The following is a 23,067-nucleotide window of genomic DNA, read 5'->3' on the forward strand; positions in this document are numbered from 1 at the left end:
AAGAAATAATCCCTGAAAACTTCCCTAACATGAAGGAAAAAACCCCCACACAAGTCCAGGAAGCACAGAGAATCTCACACAAGATGATCCCAAAGAGGACCACACTAAGACATAATCATAATTAAAACAGCAAAGCCTAAAGATAAGAAAGAACCTTAAAAGCAGCAAGAAATAGACAGTTACCAATAGGGACACCCATTAGACTATCAGCTTATTTCACAAAAGAAACATTTAAAGCCAGAGGTGCTTATCATGAAATATTCAGAGATTAAAAAAAAGTACAACCAAGACTACTTTACCCAGCAATGCTATCATTTAAAATTGAAGGAGAACTGAAGAACTTCCCAGACAAGAAAAAAGCTAAAGGAGTTTGTTACCACTGAATCAGTATTACAAGAAATGTTAAAGGGCCTACAAAACTAAGGAAGAAGAAAATGAAAAAGAATGCAGTTAAAAGAATAAAATGGCAATAAATATAATCACTTTAAATGTAAGTAGCTTAAATGCTCCAATCAAAAGACACAGGGTAGCTGAACACATAACAACACACATATACATGTTGTATATGACAGACTCACCTCAGAAGGAAAGATACACACAGACTAAAAGTAAAGGGATATAGTAAGATATTTCATGCAAATGGAAAGGGAAGAAAAAGGTGGTATAACAACACCTGACAAACAGACTTTAAAACAAAGGCTATATAACAGATAAAGAAGGAAACTACATAATGATAAAGGGAGCAATCAAACAAGAAAATATAATCCTTGTAAATATACATGCACCCAACAAAGGACCAACTCTAAATATATAAAGCAAATTTTGATAAACATGAAGGGAGAGATTAAAAGTAACACAGAGGAGGAAATTTTAACACCCCATTGACATCAATGGATAGATCTTCCAGACAGAAAATCAACAAGAAAACAGTGACTTTAAATGACACATTAGATCATATGGATCTGACATCTTCAGACAATTTCACCCAAAGCTGAAGAGTATACATCGTTTTCAAATACACACGGAACATTTTCTAGGATAGACCACCTTAGGACACAAAATAAGTTTGCAGTAAATTAAAGAGGATTGAGATGATATCAAACATCTTCTATGACCATAATGGTATAAAACTAGAAATCAGTCGAAAGAAAAGAAAAGAAAAGAAAAGAAAAGAGAAGAAAGAGAAGAGAAGAAAAGAGGGGAAGGGAGGGGAGAGGAGGGGAGAAGAAGAAGGTAGACTGGAGAAAAACAAAGACATGGAGGCTGAATAGCATGTTACTGAACAATGAATGGTTTAACAATAAGATCAAGAAAGAAACCAAAAGATGCCTTGAAACTACAGAAAATTAGAACACAACAACCAAAAATCTATGGGACACAGCAAAAGCAGTCCCAAGAGAAAAATGCATAGTATTACAGGCCTATCTCAAAAAACAAGAAAAATTTCAAATAAATAATTTAACGTTACACTTGAAAAACTAGAAAAGGAACAACAAATAAGGCCCAGAGTAAGTAGAAAAAAGAAAATAATAAAGATCAGAGTAGAAATAAAGGAACAAAATTCTAAAAATAGAGTACAAAAGATCAACAGATCAATGAAACCAAGAACTGGTTCTTTGAAAAAGAGAAACAAAACTGATAAACCTTTAGCCAAACTCATCACACATACACACAAAATAATAAAATAAGAGTGGTCCCAAATAAATAAAATCAGAAATGAAAGAGAAATAACAGCTGACACCACAAAAATACAAGGGATTATAACAGCTATATGCCAAAAAAACCGGACAAGCTGGAAGAAATAAATAAATTGCTAGAAACATACAATATTCCAAAACTGAATCATGAAGAATCAGAAAATCTGAATAGACAGATTACAACTAATGAAATTGACAGTAAGGAAAAATCCCCAAGAAACCAAAGTCCTGGAACAAATGACTTCACTGCTGAATTTAACCAAACATTCAAATAATAATATGCATCATTCTCTACTATTCCAAAAAATTCAAGGGGAGGGAAGATGCTGAAACTCGTTTTATGAGGCCAGCATTATCCTAATTCCAAAACCAGACATAGAAACTAGAAAGAAAAAAAATTATAGGCTAATATTTCTGATAAACATAGATGCTAGCTGGATCCAGCAATACGTTATAAACACAATTCATCAAAATCAAGTGGAACTTGTTCTGGGAATGCAAAGTTGGTAAAATATCCACAGAAAATAAATGCGACACACCAGAGAAACAAAATGATGGATAAAAACCACATGATGATAGCAATAGATGCAGCAAAAGAATTTGATAAAATCCAGCATCCATTTATGATAAAAACACTTATCAAAGTGGGAACAGAGGGAACGTATCTTAACATAATAAAAGCCACATATGACAAACCTACAGCCAACAATATACTCACTGGGCAAAAACTATAAGCATTCCCCTTAAGATTAGGACCAAGACATGGATGTCCACTTTCAACAGTATTATTAGACATACTGGAAGTCCTGCCCATAGCAGTCAAACAAGAAGACATAAAAGGTATGTAAATTAGAAGGAAAGGAGTAAAACATGTCATAATTTACAGGTAACACAGTACTATATAGAGAGAATCCTAAAGATTACACCAAAAAACTACTAGAACAGTTAAATGAATTCAATAAAGTAGCAGGATTCAAAATAAATATACAGAAATCAGTTGCATATCAATGCACCAATTATGAAATATCAGAAAGAAAAACTAAGAAAACAATCTCATTCACAACTGCTTTGAAAAGAATAAAATACCTAGGAATAAATTTAACTAAGGATGTAAAAGGCCTACACTCAAAAAATTCTAAGACACTTATTTCTAAGGTATAAATAAGTAGAAGTATATACCATGTTCATAAGAGAAAGAAGTAACAATAGCCCTGGCTAGTAGCTCAATGGATTGAGCATTAGCCTGTGAACTGAAGGGCTGTCAGTTCGATTCCCAGTCAGGGCACATGTGTGGGTTGTGGGCCAGGTCCCCAGCTGGGGACATGCGAGAGGCAACCAATTTGTTTCTCTCATACAATGATGGAAACAATCAATGTATCCTCTTTCTCTCTCCCTTCCCTTCTAAAAATAAATAAAAATAAAAAATCTTTAACAAAAAACCCAGTGGAACCCTGGCTGGCATAGCTCAGTGGATTGAGCACAGGCTGCGAACCAAAGCATCACAGGTTCGATTCCCAGTCAGGGTACATGCCTGGGTTGCAGGCCATGGCTCCCAGCAACCACACATTGATGCTTCTCTCTCTTTCTCTTTCTCCCTCCCTTCCCTCTCTAAAAATAAATAAAATCTTAAAAAAAGAATTATTAAAAAAAGTGGAAATTTAAAATAAGTAGTAACATCATTAAAATGCCCATACTACCCAAACCAATCTATAGATTCAACACAATATCAAAATACTAATGGTGTATTTCACAGAACTGGAACAAATATTCCAAAATTTTATTTGGAACCACAAAAGACCTGAAATAGCCACAGCAATCTTAAGAAGAGCAAAGATGGAAGAATCACACTAACTGATATCAAACTAGACTACAAGGTCATGGTAATCAAAACAGCAGGATAGTAGCATAAAAACAAACATGTAGATCAATAGGGAGCCTAGAAATAAACCCATGCCTTTATAGTCCATTAATATTTGAAAAAGGAGGCAAGAACATACAATGGGGGTAAAGATAGTCTAATAAATAAATTGTGCTGGGAAAATTGAACAGATACATGCAAAGAAAATAAAACTGCCTCCTTACACCACACACAAGAATAAACTTCAAAATGGATTAAAGCCTTAAATGTTAGATTTGAAACCATAAAAATCCTAGAAGAAAACACAGGCAGTAAAATTTGGAACATTTCTTGTAGAAATATTTTCTCTGATATATATCCTTGGGCAAGGGAAACAAAAGAAAAATAAACAAATGGGACTATGTCAATCGTCTTTGCACAGCAAATGAATCCACCAAGAAAATGAAAAGACAACCTCCTGAATGGGAGAACATATTTGCCAATGATGCATCTGATAAGGAGCTAATGCCCAAAATTTAAAAAGAACTGATACATCTCAACACAAAAAAACAAACAGTTCAATTAAAAAATGGGTAAAGAGCCTGGCAGGTATGGCTCAGCTGGTTGAGCATCTCCCATAACTGAAAGGTTGTGGGTTTAATTCCTAGTATGGCACATAAATTTAAGTTGCTGGATCGATTCCTGGTCCCAGTGTGTACAGGAAGCAACAAATTGACTTTTCTCTTTTACAGAGATGTTTGTCTCTCCCCTTCCCTCTTCCTCCTGAAACAATGAAAAAACATCCTCAGGTGAGGATAAAAAAAATGGGTAAAGGGCCTGAATGGACACTTCTCCAAAGAGGACATACACAGAGCCAAAAGATAGATGAAAAGATGCTTAACATCCCTAAACATCAGAGAAATGCAAATAAAAACCACAATGAGATATCACTTCACACCTGTCAAATGACTATCATCAGTAAATCAACAAGTGTTGGTGAGGACTCGGATAAAAGGGAACCCTCCTTACACTGTTGGTGGGAATGCAAATTCATGCAGCCACTAAGGGATGGTACAAAGTTCCCTGAAAAAATTAAAAATGAAACTTCCTTATCATTTGCAATTCCACTTCTGGGCATTTATCCTAAAAAAACTGAAACACTAGTTCAAAAGAACAACCCCTACTACCCTTTCCTACCCCCCATTCCCAATGTTCATTGCAGCATTTACAATAAGCAAGATTTGGAAGCTGCCAAACCCATCAATAGACAAGTGGATAAAAACTCTGTGGTACATTTAAACAATGAAATATATAAACCGTAAAAAATGTAGGGAAATGTTAGCCGTTGGGACAGCACAGACAGACCTGGAGAGCATTATGCTAAGTGAAATAAGTCAGAGAAAAGACAAATACCATACGATTTCACTCCTATGTGGAACCTAATGAACAAAATGAACTAACAAGCAAAACAGTGACAGGCTCATAGAGACAGTTGGGGGTGTTGAGGGTGTTGGGGGGCTGGGTGTTTGGTTGGAGGCATTGAGCACCAAAAGAAGAAAAAAGTCATGGACAGGGACAACAGTGTGATAATTACCACAGAGAAGTAGGGGTAGAGATAGGTGGAAGAGAGTACATGGTGGATCACACTCGATAGATGGAGACTTGACTTGGGGTGGTTAACACAGAATACAGTGTACAGATGATGTGTTATAGAATTGGGCACATGGAACCTGTATAATTTTAACAATCATCACTGCAATAAATTCAGTAGAATGCAAAAAAACATTAGATAAAAAAGACAATTTTTACTTTTATTTCAATTTAATCATTTTTCCAAGTAGCTACTAAGCTGCTAGGCTATATAAATAAATTGTTTGAACCAAACTACTTCAAATAGGAAATGTTAGATTATTCTTTTGGCTTACAGGGTTCATGAAAAAAATTAGTGTGACACCAATTCACCCGTAAAATGGGAAAGTTAAAAAAACTCTTAGAATAATTTTCCTGAATGAGGTAAATTCTCTAGCAATTTTACACTCCCATAAAGCCCTCAGGTATTTGGAAATCCACTCTTAAGTAAAAATACTGTGAAACAGAGCAATTGTTTGTTATAACCAACTAAGAAAGAAGGCATTTCTAGTCTACAATTCACAAGTTTCACAAATGAATCCTTTACTAACTTTAAAAAAAAGCACATTTCTCAAGAAAAACCATCAATACCCATATATATATATATATATATATATATTTCTGAAATATGTGATATGCATGCATTAATATATACCCAAATATATATGCCTGCACCAATGGTGTATTAAACAATGGTAAGACTTTGAATAGAGATGACACATTTTCATTTTGCTGAGCAAAATACTATAAATATATCCTATCTTTCAGTGTTATCTTCTTAGTTTCCTCAGAATTTAATCCTATGAATGCTTATGAAGTTACAGAACTTTAAAATACAACTCTAAAGTCAGTGTTTAAATCCACTTTTCCACTGCCATCTATCCTACACCTCATTGATACTAAAATAAATTCTATTATCACATGTTGAATTAGTTAGTATATTCTGAGGATTCCAGCAGTAAGTAGAATGAATTTACTCAACTGGTTCAACTGAGGTACTACAGAAGGGAAATTTGGGAACGGTTAAGGAAACTAGGTGTGCTGATGCATCTCAAAGTAGCTACCATCCCCTAGATTCAAGGGTCAAGATGAGAAAATAGTGATACTGGAGCCAAATGGAAAAGAGGCTGTCCAATACTCTTTACTCATGACAGAATGTTCCAATTTGTCATGTCACTGGTGAGAGTTTCCTTTCTAGCAAAGAACTAGGGGAAAAAAAGTTTTGTGATGTTTTTCCCCCCTTCCCTGATATTCTTCCTAATTTAACCGATTTTTTTTTTTAACATTCGTTTGTTCTTGGTTCTTAGACAGCTTTAGGAGGAAATGAGGTGACAGAACACAACACTAACCTGGATTTTGGAAATTACTTTGCAACATAAAGAGTCCTTACAAAGTGCGAATTTTACCTGAACATGTAATCGAGAGATTGGCCTTTGTAATAATAATAATAATAATAATAATAATAATAATAAAATTGCCATTTGTTCATTGTCTTTTGACTTTCCCTATAATGTGCCCATCACATAAAAGTAATCAGTATTGTTTTTAGCATAGGTTTAACCTATCGATCTTTTATAATGTAGAGATTTTTTAGTCAGTTAATTTTGAGTCATTAATAAAAGGTCTTTCATACTCCAAGGCTATAAAGGAATTCTTTTATGTTTTCTTCTAGGCTTATTATTTCTTTCTTTCTGGTATTTATCTGCTGTTTGTTTTTCTTTGTTTCTGCTATTTGTTGCTTTTGTTATTTAAATTCTTAATGATTTGGGAATTTATACTGGTGTACATCAAAGTGAGGCATAGATCTGAAATAATTTCCCACATCTGCCCTATTTTACCTTAAAAGGGGGGGGGTCTTTATTCCATTGTCTCTTACAAAAGGTTATTCTTATATAATGAGTATACTTACTTCATTTTATTTTCTAAACGTGTTGGGTTGTAACACCAACATAACGCTAAATAGGAGTTCTGAAAGTACGCATCTTTACCTTACTTGACTTTAGTGAAAATTACCCTGTTGGTTTCCTTTCAGCATTGTGTTGGCTTTAGGGTTAATATGGCTTTTTAAAAATCACTTCATTTTTCACTTTCACATAATTTCAGACTTTACAGAAAAATGAATTCCAGAACTAAAATGGCTAGGTGAGAAGATAAAACATGTAGTTTTGGTAGAAACTGCCATATCTATTTCCCTGAGAGATGTACCAATTTGTATTCCAACAATGAAACAGTATGTTCCCACACAATCTAATCAACAGAGTATTGCTATAATTTAAAATTTCTTATCAACCTGATAGGTGAAAAATGATCTTAGTATAGCTATAATTTACAATTCTCTCCTTTCCTATGTTTTAAGATATGCCTAAAAGTTCCAGAGGTGCTTAGTCTATTTCTGAATTTTTTTTCTATTCCACTATGTAAGAGACTGTGTGCTTTCTTTGTTAAATCACATTAAGAAAAGATGCATCTATGTCTCTTTTGTCAAAAGGTTTTAAAATCCATTTGGCCAAATGCCTTTCAGGAACTATATAGTGAAAAGAAAAATTGGAAAGGGACGGGAACAGAAAATTCACAAAAAAATGAAATAGAAATGCTTCTCAAGCCCCATTCCTGAGAATTTAAGTCACAAATTAAAATCATTTTTATACTAAAATTAACCATGGATCAACAACCTGAATGTAAGAACTAAAACTATAAATTTATTAAAGAAAATACAGGGATAAATCTTCATGTCCTTGGATTGGCAATGGATTCTTACAATTGACACAGAATTAATGAAAAATGAAAAAATTAAATAGGACTTGATAAAATTTTAAAAGTTTTCTGCATCAGAGTGCATCTTTAAGAATATAAAAAGACAACCTTAAGAATGGGAATAGTTGTATGTTCTATTTCATATAAGGGTTTAGTATCCAGACTATATAAACCACTACTATAATGCAAGACAAAGAAACAAAAAACAAAACCCACACCTCTAGTTTTAAAATAAACACAGGACCTGAATGCACATTTCTTCAAAGAAGATATACAAATGTTCACAAAAGCACATGAAAAGATGTTCAAGATCATTAGTAGTTAAGGAAACAATGAGATATCATTTCATATCCACTAGTGAATTGAAAAAATTTTAAATTAGATAATAAAAATGTTGGAGAGGATGTGAAGTAAGAATTCTCATACATTTCTGGTAGAAATATAAAATGGTACAGCTGCTGTGACAGTTTTGCGATTCCTTAAACAATTAAAATGTAATTACCATATGATCTAGCAATTTCACTCCTAGGTTTTTACCCCAAAGAATTAAAAAAACAAGTATTCAAATAGATATCTGTTCATGAATGTTCAAAGTAGCATCATTCACAATAACCAATAGGTGGAAGCAACCCAAATGTCTATCAACAGATGAATGAGTAAACAAATTCTGATATATACATACAATAAAATATTATTCAGCCATAAAAATTAATGAATTATTGATACATACCACTACTTCAATAAACCTAATATATTATGCTAAATGAAAAAATCAGATGTAAAAAGGTCACATTTTATGTAAAATGTCCAGAATAAGCAAATCTATAGAAGCAGAAAGCAGGTAGGTGCATGCCAAGGGTTCAGGGGAAAGGGGGATAGGAAATAATTACCTAATGAATATGAGCTATTTCTTCTGGGGTGATGAAAAAGTTTTGATACTAGAGAGAGGTGGTTGCACAACATTGTGAATGCACTAAATGTTACTGAATTGTACATTTTACAATAGTTAATTGTATATTAAGTAACTTTCACCTGAATTTTAAAAAAAAGTCACACTGACATATTTTTAAATCATTCCTAAAACTAATCCAAAATTTTATAAGAACATTTTGTTGAAAAAACTAAGAAGAAATAAGAATTCTTCCATATTACTGATGGGAGGAAAATTGGGTACAAATCCTTCAGCAGGTAATTTGGCAATATGTTTCCAGTATCATTACAAATATATTTATCTACATTCTTCCATATAAAGCAAATAAAGTATAAAAATGACTCATTATGTTCATATGGTATTGTTTGTAATAGCAAAAGACTATAAATAACACAATGGTCAGCTAAAAGAAGTAAACTAATGTATATATACAAGGAAAATGCTATGACACTTTATCAAAAAAAAAAAACCACTAAGAAAGCTCTTTATACATCACTAGTAGTATTTTCTGTGTTAGAAGAAAAAATATCAAAAAAAAAACCCCCACTAAGAAAGCTCTTTATATATCACTAGTATTATTTTCTGTGTTAGAAGAAAGAATACATAGGTGGGGCAAAAGAGATTTCCAGTTCTGAATACACAAAACAGTTTATTCTTTTATTAGTATTTATTAATTATTGTGTTACTTTCTATATGAACAATGGTAAAGCTTCTTGTGCCCCTACCCTGCATATTCCTACTTATATGTATGGAAATTAGATAGACCAGTTCGAAAGATACACAGACAATGGGATGGACCATACTAGAAAGTAGTTCAGAGCAGTTAACTCTGTGGATATATTTATTGTATATAGATAAGGAGGAAGGAAGTGATAAAGACTTTTTGCTTTGTATCTTTAAAAATAATTTTTAAGTTTTTTCAACCATGGGAATGAGTTACAAGGGTAAAAATGTAAAGCCTATCAGCTATTTTAAAATCAAAACCCAATCCAATAGGATACTTATAGTATATTGGATTAGATAAAATATGTAAAGTACATCACTCAGAGCTTGTGCCTTGCCCATTTTAAGGCTGTAAAATTAATGAACTTGTTTTCCATAATACAGCCTAATCTCATGCAACTCCTCACCTATCTCCATGGTCTGGATAGAACCACAAACTCAATTTATTTATTTCCCGGAGTGTGCAGTGCTTTCTTATCTTTGGGGTTTTTGCATAATTTGTTCACATTGGCCTTTCTCCTCCTCATTAACTTTCTTTTACTCAGCCTTAGTCTCTCACCACAGTTTCTTCCCACAGGATGCATTTATTTTCTGACAAATATCCTCATATTCATTCATTCATTCACAGAGAATGGGCTGGATAAGAACCCTTTATTGTTATCCCCATAGTATCCTGTGGCTACACATGTAGACCCCAGATTGAGACAAATATTATTTGGAATCATATCTTTGGAACTTATAAACTACTTGATGCCCAAACACTCACCTAAGCCCTTTATTCATAGTTTTCTGATCTACAAAATAAAGATCACATCTGCCTGATAAAACTGTTAACTAATGTAAAATGAGTTAATATATGTAAAGCACACAGCTTGGCACATATGAAATAGTCATTAAACAGTATCCATTTTTACCCTGGCTAGCATGGCTCAGCTGGTTGGAGCATCCTCCCGTAGACCAAAAGGCCACGGGTTTCATTCAAAGTCAGAGCAGATAGCCAAGTTGTTGGTTTGACCCCTAGCCCCAACCATCGTAGTGTGTAGGAGACAGCAACCAATCGATGTTTGTCTCACACCGAGTCTGTTTCTCTCTCTCTCCCCTCCCCGCCTCCCACCCCCTTCCTCTGTCTATAAAGCAATGAAAAAAATGTCACTCACTGAGGATTTAAAAAAAAAAAGGAAATAATAACCAGTTTTATTACTCTTATGGCACTGAGAATTTTACTGAACTATTACTGGTGTATTTCCTTCTTTGTTCCTTGTAATAAAGCCTCCATTAAAAATTATACATCCCCTAATACTGACTAGGTGGCAGAAACTCTTGGTAATAACATTTGTATACTCAGGAACAGTGCTTAGTGCAAAGTAGGTACTCTATAAATATTTATTAAACTATTTATGTCAATATAGTAACATATAACTTGACCAGAAATAAAAGAGCCTTTAAGAAATCTATCTGGTTAGTGATCACAATAAATAATCACTGTTCTTTCTCCAGTGGAAAGCAAATAATGGTGATTTACCAACTAATTTCCCTACACAGAATTTAATCTGTTATGGTTTATCTATTCTAAAGAACAAGAATATCTTATCAGTTATCTATTAATATGATAAAAATAATACTGCACTTTTAGCTCTCTATGGATTTCCAATCAATCATAAACTTAAGAAACCTGATTCTGCTTGTAACTTTAAGCAAATTAGTTGAACTTGAAGTACATCATCTACAAAGTGAAGACCTAAAACTAACAGGAATATAAAATAATCAATGTTAGCAACTAGCAGTCACTAATATGGAGCACAGGTAGAAATAACATCAGTAAATATTAATTATAAAAGCTCATCTTAAGTTTATTAAATGAATTTCAAATTTCCTTCAAAATTTAAAAATATTTAGAAATCTATTACTTAACAGGAGCAAAGCTGAACCAGAAGAAAATGAAATGGCCTTAAGTGACTTCATAATGTTCTTTATCAGAAAAACTTAGCACATAATTCTAAGATGAATTATGTATGACTAATGGAAGATGAAATAAATTGACACAGTTGAATTGACAGGCTCAATATACATAATTTATTCCCAAATTGTGTACCTCGACATCCTGAACACTGGATAAAAAAGTTGATTAAATCCAGAAGTGCGATGTCCCTGTCTTGTTTATATGATTCAATCCAGTCATCCACCACCGACTGCGGAAAAGAAAATATAAGAATGAAGATATCAGAAAGAAATTAATATTAGAGCAAATAAATGTTTGTAAAACTTTGTGGTCCTCTCTCTGTGTTCATTTAAACAATAAAAAAAAATACCTGAAATTATTTCTCTGGAGTCAATTAAAAAGTAATTACTAGTCTTCAAATATTTGTTCAAGATCCCATGAACTCAATAGTTAATAAGCAACTACAGATACTGATATTCAAAACACACTGTAAAAATGACACAGAGACTAATTTTACTTACACATATAAACTTTCTGAGTATCAGAATATGTAATCCACTGAAAGAGTATAGGTCATATATAACAAAATACATTTTTCAGGAATGCAAGGATGGCTCAATATTAGAAAATCAAATAGTTCAATTTATCAACAAGAAATTAAATTATATTGTTATATTTGAAAACAATATCTGGTAAATCTCTGCAGCCAAGCTTAATAAAATATTTCTGGAGAGAAGGGGATTATAGAGCCCAGTGAAAAAAGTGAAGGGATTTAAAAAAAAATAGAAAGAAAAACCGCTTCATAGACACAGTACAGTGATTACTAGAGAGAAAGGGGAATGGAGGAAGGGAGAAGAGGGTATACCCAGAATATACGATGATACAAAGAGACTTGAATTGGAGAACACACAACAAAAATATGTGTATGATATATTATAGAATTGTACACCTGAAACCAAAATAATTTTATTAACCAATGCCACCATATAGATTCAACAGAAAACAGTAAATAATTTTGTTTAACTTTGTAAAAACTAGGGTTAGATGAAATGTATGAAAACAAGATAAAGACAAATACTAAAATATATTTGTTGTAAAATGCTTAAGACATTTCAACTCAAAAAGGAATGATGAAAAAAATGCATCCCTAACTATTCAACACAAATTTTAAGTTTGTAAGTAATGCAAAAATTAATAAAATATTGGTAAAGACAATTTCACTTTTTATAGTTGATAAAAAATAAACTAAGTCTACCAAACAAACTCAAAAGATTAACAGAAAAATTTGACAAGACAGCTGACAAAATATAAATGTACAAAATTAACTTTTTCCAAATTGTGAGGCAAACTGAATGTGATTACACTTAGCATACTAGTGGGCACAATTGGTTGAAGGTTTCCTAGGATGAAGTTAGATGATCAGAGGAAATATATATATAAAAAATTTTAAATAAAATACTGTTTTTGTATTGAGGTATAATTACATAGAATAACATGCATAAATCTTAAGTTACATCCTGATGAAACTCTACACAATACTACATACAACTGTGTAACCATAACCAAGATGAAAATAGAAAACATTTATAGTACTAAAACAGGTTCTCTCTCTCTCTCATGTTCCCTTCTAATCAGTAACTTATCCTCAACTCATATACAGATCCAGCACAAATAACGCCTTTTTTATTACAAAATCTTTTATTACAAAATCTTAAACATATAATTCTGTAACATAATGATATCACACTCAAGTACATGACATTTTAGATGAAATGTTCAAATTAAAACTATAAATTATTATACCCATATTATTACGCTACCAATCACAATCAAGCAGGTGTTACTTCTGCTGGACTCTGTAGTTTAATTATATGTCCTGAACAGTTGATATATTTTTGAAATTCATATAAACTATCATCTTTAGTTTGATTTCTTTCAATCAGAGAGCGGTACAACCACGTTATGTTTCTCAGGACCCTATTTTTTTGGACTATAAGCCACCACTTGGGAGGTATAATGGTTGTTAATGCTGCTGCTGAGTTATGTTTACATTTACATTGGTGAAATATTATGTTACTTATGTTATTAAATATTCCACCACATTTTTTTGCTTCAAAATTTTCCCCCTATTTTCCTCCTCTAAAACCTAGGTGCGTCTTATGGTCCCAAAAATAAGGTAATTCCTTTTTTGCGCGGCTGGGTAATATTTCATTATTAATATACCACAAATTATGACAGTGTTACTATTGATGGACATGTGTTGTTTCCATTTTAGGGTTATCACAAGATTGTTATGAACATAACTATACACATCTTTTGATAGACATATACATATTTTGTTGTAGATGTGTATACTCAATCACAGACTGATTAATACGGAGAACACATGTATGTTGAGAATTACAAGACAATGCCAATTTTCCAAAACAAGTATACGAAATTGTATTCCCACTAACAATGTATAAAATCTAGCAATGCATAAGATTGGGTGCTCCACATCCTCATCAATAGTAGGTTATTATCAGTCCATTTAATAGTATCCATTCTGGTTGAAAATACCCCTTATTTAATTAATTACCTCTAATATTGAGGAGCAACCACATTCCCTTCTTCTGTGTGAAAGACAGGACTTTTTGTTAACTGCTAATACGTAACACTGCTTCTCTGTCCTATCACATTAGCGTCCAGGAGGCATTGTTTTAAAATTAAACAGAAAATGAAAAAGAATATTATGGTTGTAGGAGAAGGTAAAAAGAAAAAGAATGGCATGGTATTTGTTCAAGGTTCAGCTCTGTTGAATAATGTGTTAAGTCCCATGAGCTAAGAATGGTGTTGAGTACAAAGAATAGATAGAGAAGGTCAAGAATGACTTTGAGACTCAAGGCCCAAGGAGAAATGCTTGGTGACAGAGGTAACAAAGTGTGCCACGAAAATGAGGAGAAAGTCATTTCCCAACTTCTACGAGGCCCAGTATAGTGAAGGCACACTAAGGTGATAATCAAAATTTTCTTTAATTCTCACCAAGTATGAACAAAAAACCCAAAACATTCTGAATAAGACTAGTGACAAGGGCTTGCATTAGAAATACGAAAATTGCATAACAATATTGAAAACAAATAGATTGAAAATAATGTAGGACTAGAAAAACAATATCTGGGATAGAGAGCAGAAACCAATTCATGTTTATATAGAACTTAAACTATTACAAAGAAAGTATTTCAATTTTAGAGGAAAAGGGGTGATTCATTTAAAAATGATGTTGATGTAATTGGTTATTCATTTGGAAGGAAACACAGCTACACTTTTTAAAAAAGATTTTATTTATTTATTTTTGAAAAGAGGGGAAGGTAGGGAGAAAGAATGGGGAGAAAAACATCAGTTGACTCTTGCTTGCCCCCAACTGGGGACCCGGCCTACAACCCAATGCCTGGACTGGGAATTGTACCGGCAACGTTTTGATTTGTGGAATGACACCCAACCCACTGAGCCACACCAGTCAGGGCCACAGCTACACTTTTTAAAAGCTATCAGAGAGGTGCAGAGGCAAAGGACTATAAAGAACTAAATTGCACAGAGAAAAGTCCTTCCTGGACTGGCAGAAACTACTGACTCCTAGAAGCACTGCCAAATATGGACATAGGTGAATGGATGATTCATTGTGTGATTATACATTGGGGCCTGGCCAAGAGGCAGAATAAAACAGAAAACTACATAAAGCCCATCAAAATCAACTTGCTGGGAATCTTCAATAGAGAGAAAGAATTTTAAAGCAGCCAATGGGTTATCTACAGGGGACCAAATGATCAAAAATATGGCCTATTTCTCATCAATAACAATTAAATCCAGTGGATAATGGAAGGACATTTAAAATATTGAAAGAGAAAAGAAGTGCCCATCAGTAGGTTGAAAAACCAATCTTCCCTGTTGCCCTACAAAGATCAAAGACTGGACAACTATATACTAACAAAAACAGCTCCAGGAGACCTCTAGAGTCCACTTAGGAAGGTTTAACAACAAAACAGAATAATCACACAAGAAGAAAAGAAAGGCTACTTTTTTCATTACCTGCATCATCTCATCACCCAAACGTTATCATTCAGAACTAAGGAAGAACTTCACAGCAAGAAAGAGTTTGTCTAACACATAAAGGAAGCATAGAATGAGTGACCAGCTTCTCCGGTCTCACAGGAGACTGTACAGAGGTCCCATTTTGGTTTCACCCACACAGACCAGAAAAACTGAGATGTAGTAAGCCAGCTAGGGACAGGAGTAAAAGTAGAGGTTACTATTAGCAAACAAACAGCAGGAGAGGCACAGTTTAGACCAGCTCTGCAGACTAACTCAGCAGATTCTGTCACTGATAAAGCCAAAGGCCAACAGGGCTACCACCAACCCCTACAGATCTCGCCCACTCCCCGCCTCCACCACAGTTATTTGTGCTCACTAATACCAGCTGATTGAGTCCCTCCATGCTCCCTTCCTTTTCCACTAATGAACAGTACCAAAGCCATCCATGAACTCTACTGTTGCAAAAGTACAACACTCCTTGAAGCCAACTTGGGATTCTGTACCTTCACAAGTATAAGATATCAGCCTAGTGCTCCAATGCCACCACTGTGTCCACGCTCAAGGCTAGTCCATCCAGCTGTGTACCACTGAGCTCATACCCATGACTGACCTCAACCAAAGTACATATGCAGGAGAGTGAAGAGGTATGAAGCCACCAATCAGTGCACTGACAGCCATTGTTTTGAGGCCCAAATCGGGCCCTGTCTTCAATAACTCAACAGCACCACCATGCTTGCCTGCCTAAACATCTCCCTCCAAGCTGTGCACCTGTACACCCCAACCCAACCTGTCATGAGTCTCCACTATAATGTGCCTATCTGGGGAGAGAGTTTGTAATCACAGGAGAAGATGCTGCTAGCCAGAGACTCTATAGCTGCCAGTGAGCCCTTTCTACCTGGACTGGTCTTCGTCACTACAAATGTGTATGCAGCTGGCCTCTATCATTACATATGCACCTGCAGCTGGCCATCACTGGCTCCAGCCACCACCAGTGACTGACTTCATTCTGAGCTACTGGATCTAAAGATGCTGCCTAAAATACCAACAATCCCTGCAGCAACTGCAGATTCCTTACAGTGCTCACCAAGGACCACACAGTTGTCAATTCTGTTGACCCAAGTGGCATTAACCAAAGAGACATCACGAACCCCTCTTCCCTATCCAGACTCAGTGCTGCCACATGCCCCTGCATTTGGTACCCCACATCGCTAGACTCAGGGTCACAAAATAATCCAGTGTGCCCTCACCAGGTGAAAGCATTCCCTTATCAAAGTCAATCTATAAAGTCTGGAAGAGGTAACTGCTTCTTCAAATGTGCAGACACAAAAGCAGGGCTACAAGGATTAGGAAGAATCAGAAAGGTATGTCCCCACCAAAAGAATACGGTATACCTCCAATAACTGGCCCAAAGAAACAGATCCAGAAATTGCCTGAATAAGAATTCAAAATAACTGATGTACAGATGATCAAGGAGCTACAAAAGAACACAGATAAACAAATAATATGAATAATTATGAGAACAAAATGAGAAGTTCAACAAGAAACAGAAAACACACACACACAAAGAACCAAACAGGAATTGTGGAACTGAAGAATACATGATTATACTGAAGAACACTACTGAGTTTAAATGACTGTTGGAGACCACTCTGTGTGGTTTCAGAAACTAGCTCTGGGAGAGCAAACTTGAAAGAGGCCAGTAAGTCTCACTGGAAAACCAGGAAACACAGGTGGCAGGCACAACCCGACGCCAACACCAAGGGTTCCCCATGGGAAATCAAGCCTGATAAATATATCGTATCCTTTGAAGACTGCTTGCTTTATACTGTCCTGTTGATATAAACCAGATGTTTAAATTCAAGGCATAAGGAGTAAACTCCTCATCTCATGAAACACATGTTAAAAACCATCTGGGGTCAGCATGATTAACGGACCCTGACCTAAGGCAGACCTCTGTGTTCCTTCAGTCGCTATCTATAGATCATACCTGTTTTTGTATGACTACAGCCTTTTTGACATTGATTGATGAGCTACGCATGTATGCTGTATACCCCTATACACCATTCCCAATAAAAGCCATTTTGGAGAAGCGCTTGGAGCATTCCCCACTAGAGGGAATCGCCAACCCCCTTTCCCACCAGAACAACAAGATTGTGTCTGGGATGACTTATTTCTCATCCTTGGTGGCCAGGGGAGTTCCATGGGATGGAGTTCTCCCACAAATAGCCAACACAAACGAAGTAAAAGGACAGTCAGCAAGCAAGAATACAGATCAGCTATAATTATCCAATCAGAGGATCAAAAAGAAAATAAAGCCTACAGGAATTATGAGATATCATAAAAATAATAATAACAGCATATACATCACTGGAGTCCCAAGAGAAGAGAGAGAAAATGGGATAGTAAACTTATTTAAAGAAATAATGGCAAAGAATGTCCCAAACCTGGGTAAAGATTTTTGGACATTCAATATCACAAAGCAAATAGGTCACCTGAAATGCTCGATCAAAAACATTCTACTTGGTACACTAAAAAAAAAAAAAAAAAAACCAAAAAACAAAAAACAACCCAAAAACCTGTCTAATACCAAAATCAGAGAGGTTTCTCTTGTTTCTCTCAATAATTCTCTCTAAAGGAAATCACAATAATGGAGTTTTTTTTTTTATGTGATCCAAGTTAAATTATCCACATAAAACACACTGTTATATGTACATAAGATGTTTTATATAAACTTCATGGGAATGGCAGAGTAAAATTGGTTTTTATTTCTAATTTATTTTGTTATTGCATTTCAACTCCACCATACTAATGAAAGCCCAAAGCAAAATTCTGTAAGAGATACAAAGAAAAGAAAAAGAGAAAGGAATCAAAGCATATTACTATGGGAAATCATCAATTGACAAAGGCAGGCAGCAAGAAATTTAAAGAAGAGAAAAATGGAACTTCAAAACAACCAGAAAACAATTAAATAGACAGCATAAGAAAGCCTGCCTATCAATAATTAATCTAAATGGATTGAGTTCTCCAATCAAAAGCATAAAGCAACTTGCTGGAAGTATAGAAAACAACACCCCAAAATATATGCTGCCTACAGGAGACTCACTTCAGTTTCAAGGATACACATAGGCTCAAAGTGAAGAAATGACAAAAATATTCTACACAAATTGAAACCAAAAGAAAGTAAAGATAGCCATCCTTATGTCAGATAAAAAAGACTTTTAAGACAAAAACAGTAACAAGAGACAAACATGATCTTTAAATACTGATAAGGGGGTGAAATTATCAAGAAACTATAATTATGAACACACACACGCACGCACCAAACATCAGAGCACCTAAATATATTAAGGAAATACTAAGAGATGGGATAGGAAAAACAGACTTCAATATGACAGTAGGACACCTCAATATACCATTTTCAAATTTAGATCATACAGGCATTAAAAAAAAAGTTGGGTCTGAACCATAGTTTAGAGCAATGGAACAGACAAATGCTGCATATTTCATCTAACAGCACTAGAATACACATTCTTTTCAAGTACACATGAAAAATTCTCCAGTACTAATCACATAAAATTTCTTAAAACAAGTTTTAGCAAATTTTAAGACTGAAATCATACCAAGTATCTTTTCTTACCAAAATGATATGAAACTAGAAATCAGTAACACAAGAATAACTGAAAAGTCACAAATAACAGGGAGATTGAACAAAATGCTACTGAAAACACCGAGTCAAAAAAAGAAATCAAAAGGGTAATCAAGAAATATCTTGAAACTAACAAAAATGGAATGACAACATAAAAAAACCTACTGACTCACAGATGGAGAGCAGATGGGGCAGAGGAGGGAGGTTAGGGGGTAGAAGGATTGAGCAAAAAAGAAAAAGGACTCATGGACATGGACAATAGTGTGGGGATTGTTGGTGGGAGAGGGGTGTCTGGGGACTAGATGGTAATGGAAAAAAATACAATCAAGATTAAATTTTTAAAAAACTGAATGATGCAAAAGCAGCTCTAAGAGGGAAGTTTATAACTATAAATTCCTACACATTAAAGAACAAAAAATAATCTCAACCTCACTTCACACCTCAGGGCACTAGAAAAAGAACTAAGCCCAAAGATAGCAGAAGGAAGAAAACAAAGATCACAGCAGAAATAAAATAGAGACCAGAAAAACAATGGAAAAGATCAATAAAACAGCTGGGTTTTTTTTTAAAGAAATAAAACTGATCAGTGTTTAACTGAACTTAACTTTAAAAAAAAGAGAATACAGAAATAAATCTGAAATGAAGGAAAAAACATTACAAATTGATATCACAAGAATTCAAAGGATCATGCAAAACAATTATGAAAAATTATATGCCAACAAGTTAAGTAATTTAGAATAGATGGATTCCTAGCAACATACAACTATGACTGAATAATGAAGACATATAAATCTTGACAGACTGATTACTGGTATGTATTACTTGATTACTGATTACTGGTAAGATTAACTCAGTAATCAAAAATCTCCCAAAACAGAAAAGGCCAGGACCAGATGGTCTCATTGGTGAATACTACCAAATATTTAAAGAGTTCATGCCAATCTTTCTCAAATCCTTCCAAAAATTTAAAAAGAGCAAGCCCTCCCAAACTCATTTTATGAGACCAGCATTCTACTGATATCACAGCCAGATGATACTACAAGAAAATTACACACCAGTATCCCTAATGAGTACAGATGTAAAAATTCTCAGTAAAATATTAGCAAGCTAAATTCAATAGCACATTACAAGAAGCATTCACCATCATCAAGTAGGGTTTCTTCCTGGGATGCAAAACTGGTTCAACATATGCAAATCAATAAATGTGATGCACCACATTAATAGAAGGAAAGATAAAAATTAGATGATATTCTTAATCATTGCAAAATCAACTTTTGACAAAATAAACATGATTAGAAGAAAAACTCTACGCAAATTAAGCACAGAAGAAACATGTCCAACCATAGCAAAAACCATATATAACAAACCCACAGCCAAAATTATGCTCAACAGCGTAAGGCTGAAAGCTTTTCCTTTAAGATCAAGAACAAAACTAAGGTGATGATTTTCGCCACTACTATGTATAAAGAGTACTGGAAATGCAAGCCAGAGCAATCAAGCAAGAAAAAGAAATAAAATGCATTCAAACAGAAAAAGAAATAGTAATATAATCTTCGTTTATAGATGATATGATCTTATTATACATAAAAAACCTCATAAAATACCTAAAAACTACTAGAACTAATCGACAAATTTAATAAAGCTGGAGGATACAAAATCAACATACAGAAAATAAGTTGTGTTCTATACTAAATAAAATTGCATTTCAATATTGCATAAATTTTAATATTTAATAGCAAAAAAACCCTGATTACAAAATTGCAGAGAAACTGAATAGACAGATTTTACAGAAGACATACAAATGGCCAAGTACATGAAAAGATGATCAACATGTAGATGCAAATCAAACCCACAATAAGATACCACCTAACACCTGTTAGAATGGCTATCAAAAAGACAAGAGATAACAAGTGTTAGTGACAATATGAAGAAAAGGGAACTCTTGTAAACTGTTAATAGGAATGCCAACTGGTACAGTCACTATGAAAACCAGTAATGAATGCTCCTCAAAGTATTTTTATTAGAAATAAAACTACCACATGACACAGCAATCCCATTTCTAGGTATATATCCAAAGAAATTGAAATCAGGATCTCATAGTAATATCTTCCCTCCCATGCTCATTGTATCATTATTAATAGTCAAAGTATGAAAACAACTTGTTTCCATCAATAGATAAATATAAAAAATGCTTACATAAAAATGAAATACTTTCCAGCCACGAGAAAGAAAAACTCTTGTCACTTGGGACAACCTGGATGAACCTTGAGGGCACTATGCTAAGTGAAATAAGTCACATAGCATACTTATGATATATCACTTATGTGAAATCTAAAATTAAACTCATTCAGTAAAATGCAGAGTGGTGTGTTTATCAGGTACACAGATGGAGTATGGGGGGGAATGAGGAGATACTGGTTAAAGGTTATGAACTTCCAGTTTAACAAGTTCTGGGAATCTAATGTACAGAATGGTAATTATAGCTAGTAATTTTGTATTATATAGTTGAAAGTTGCTAGGACAGTATATCTTAAATATTCCCACCATGCACACACAAATGGTAATAATGTGATGGGATAGAGGTGTTAGCTAATGCTATGATGGTAATATACTGCAATACAAAAATGTATCTGTATTTTGTACGCCTTAAACTTACATGATGTTTTATGTCAAATTATGTCTCAGTTAAGTTGGGAAAATAATGCCCCAGAAATTTTTATCTCGCTAAAAATATCCTTTAAATGAAAGCAAAATGAAAATTTGTCAGACTAAGTAAACTAAAACAAAGTTAAGCAAATGACTAAACACTCTTCTCAAAAGAGACTATCCAGACTAGATAAAAATATCAAATCATATATTTATGAGACATATCTTCAATATAAGAGGACAGGTTGCACTAAATGGATAAAAAATATATACCATGCAAACTGTCTATATTAAAGGTGATATGACTATATTTACAAAGTAGCAATCAAAACAGTAAGTACTGTAAGATAGCTCGCATAATACTATCAGCTGATTTTTCCAACGAAACTTTGCAAGCCAGAAGGGATTGTCAAGAAATACTCAAAGTAATGAAAAGCAAAGAACTACAAGCAAGATTACTCCACTCAGCAAAGCCATCATTTAGAATCGAAGGACAGATAAAGAGCTTCCCAGACAAGAAAAAACTAAAGCAGTTCATTATCACCAAACCATTATTGCAGGAAATGTTAAAGGAACTCATTTTTAAAAAAGATCAAAGCTATGAATAAAATGGCAATAAATACATATCTATCAACAGTTGAATCAAAGAAACAAACAAGCAGAAGAGAAATAAAAGCATACATATAGAGGTTCTGATAGTTGCTAGATTGGAGGGGAGTTGAAAGGATGGGTAAAAAAGGTGAAGGGATTAAGAAGTATAAATTGGTAGTTACAGAATAGTCATGGGAATTTAAAGTACAGCATAGGAAATATACTAGTCAAAGAACATATTTGCTTTGACCCATCAGCATGAACAACAGTGTTGAGATTGCATGAGGGAGACAAAGAGGGAAAAATTGGGACAACTATAATAGCATAAACAATAACATATAATTTAAAAACATTTTATAATAAGGTGGTAAATTTATTAGAAGGTACAAAAACATAAAAATTTTAAGATTTTATTTATTTTTAGAGAGGGGGAAGGGAGGGAGAATTTAATGAATTAATATGTAGATGGTTTTCTTCAACATTGCTTTTAGTAATATCATATACAAGTTTTCCACAAACTTTAATGTAAATAACACAAAGTACTTTATTAGTCCACAAGACTAAGTAAATTACTTCATTTACTCTGTTATAAGCTAAATGTTCTTG

General features: G+C 34.0%; 1 protein-coding gene across 2 annotated transcripts in view; it reads right to left on the reverse strand.

Annotated features, from left to right (window-relative positions):
• STAG1 (stromal antigen 1) overlaps positions 1-23,067 on the reverse strand; it is a 381,447-nt gene that overhangs the window by 215,163 nt on the left and 143,217 nt on the right. For both annotated transcript variants that reach the window (XM_028518410.2, XM_028518412.2), the window contains exon 5: positions 11,664-11,760. In XM_028518410.2, coding sequence (XP_028374211.1) covers positions 11,664-11,760 — 97 coding nt within the window. The remainder of the gene's footprint in view (positions 1-11,663; positions 11,761-23,067) is intronic.

Source organism: Phyllostomus discolor, chromosome 7, assembly GCF_004126475.2.
Source record: "Phyllostomus discolor isolate MPI-MPIP mPhyDis1 chromosome 7, mPhyDis1.pri.v3, whole genome shotgun sequence".
Lineage (NCBI taxonomy): Eukaryota > Metazoa > Chordata > Mammalia > Chiroptera > Phyllostomidae > Phyllostomus > Phyllostomus discolor.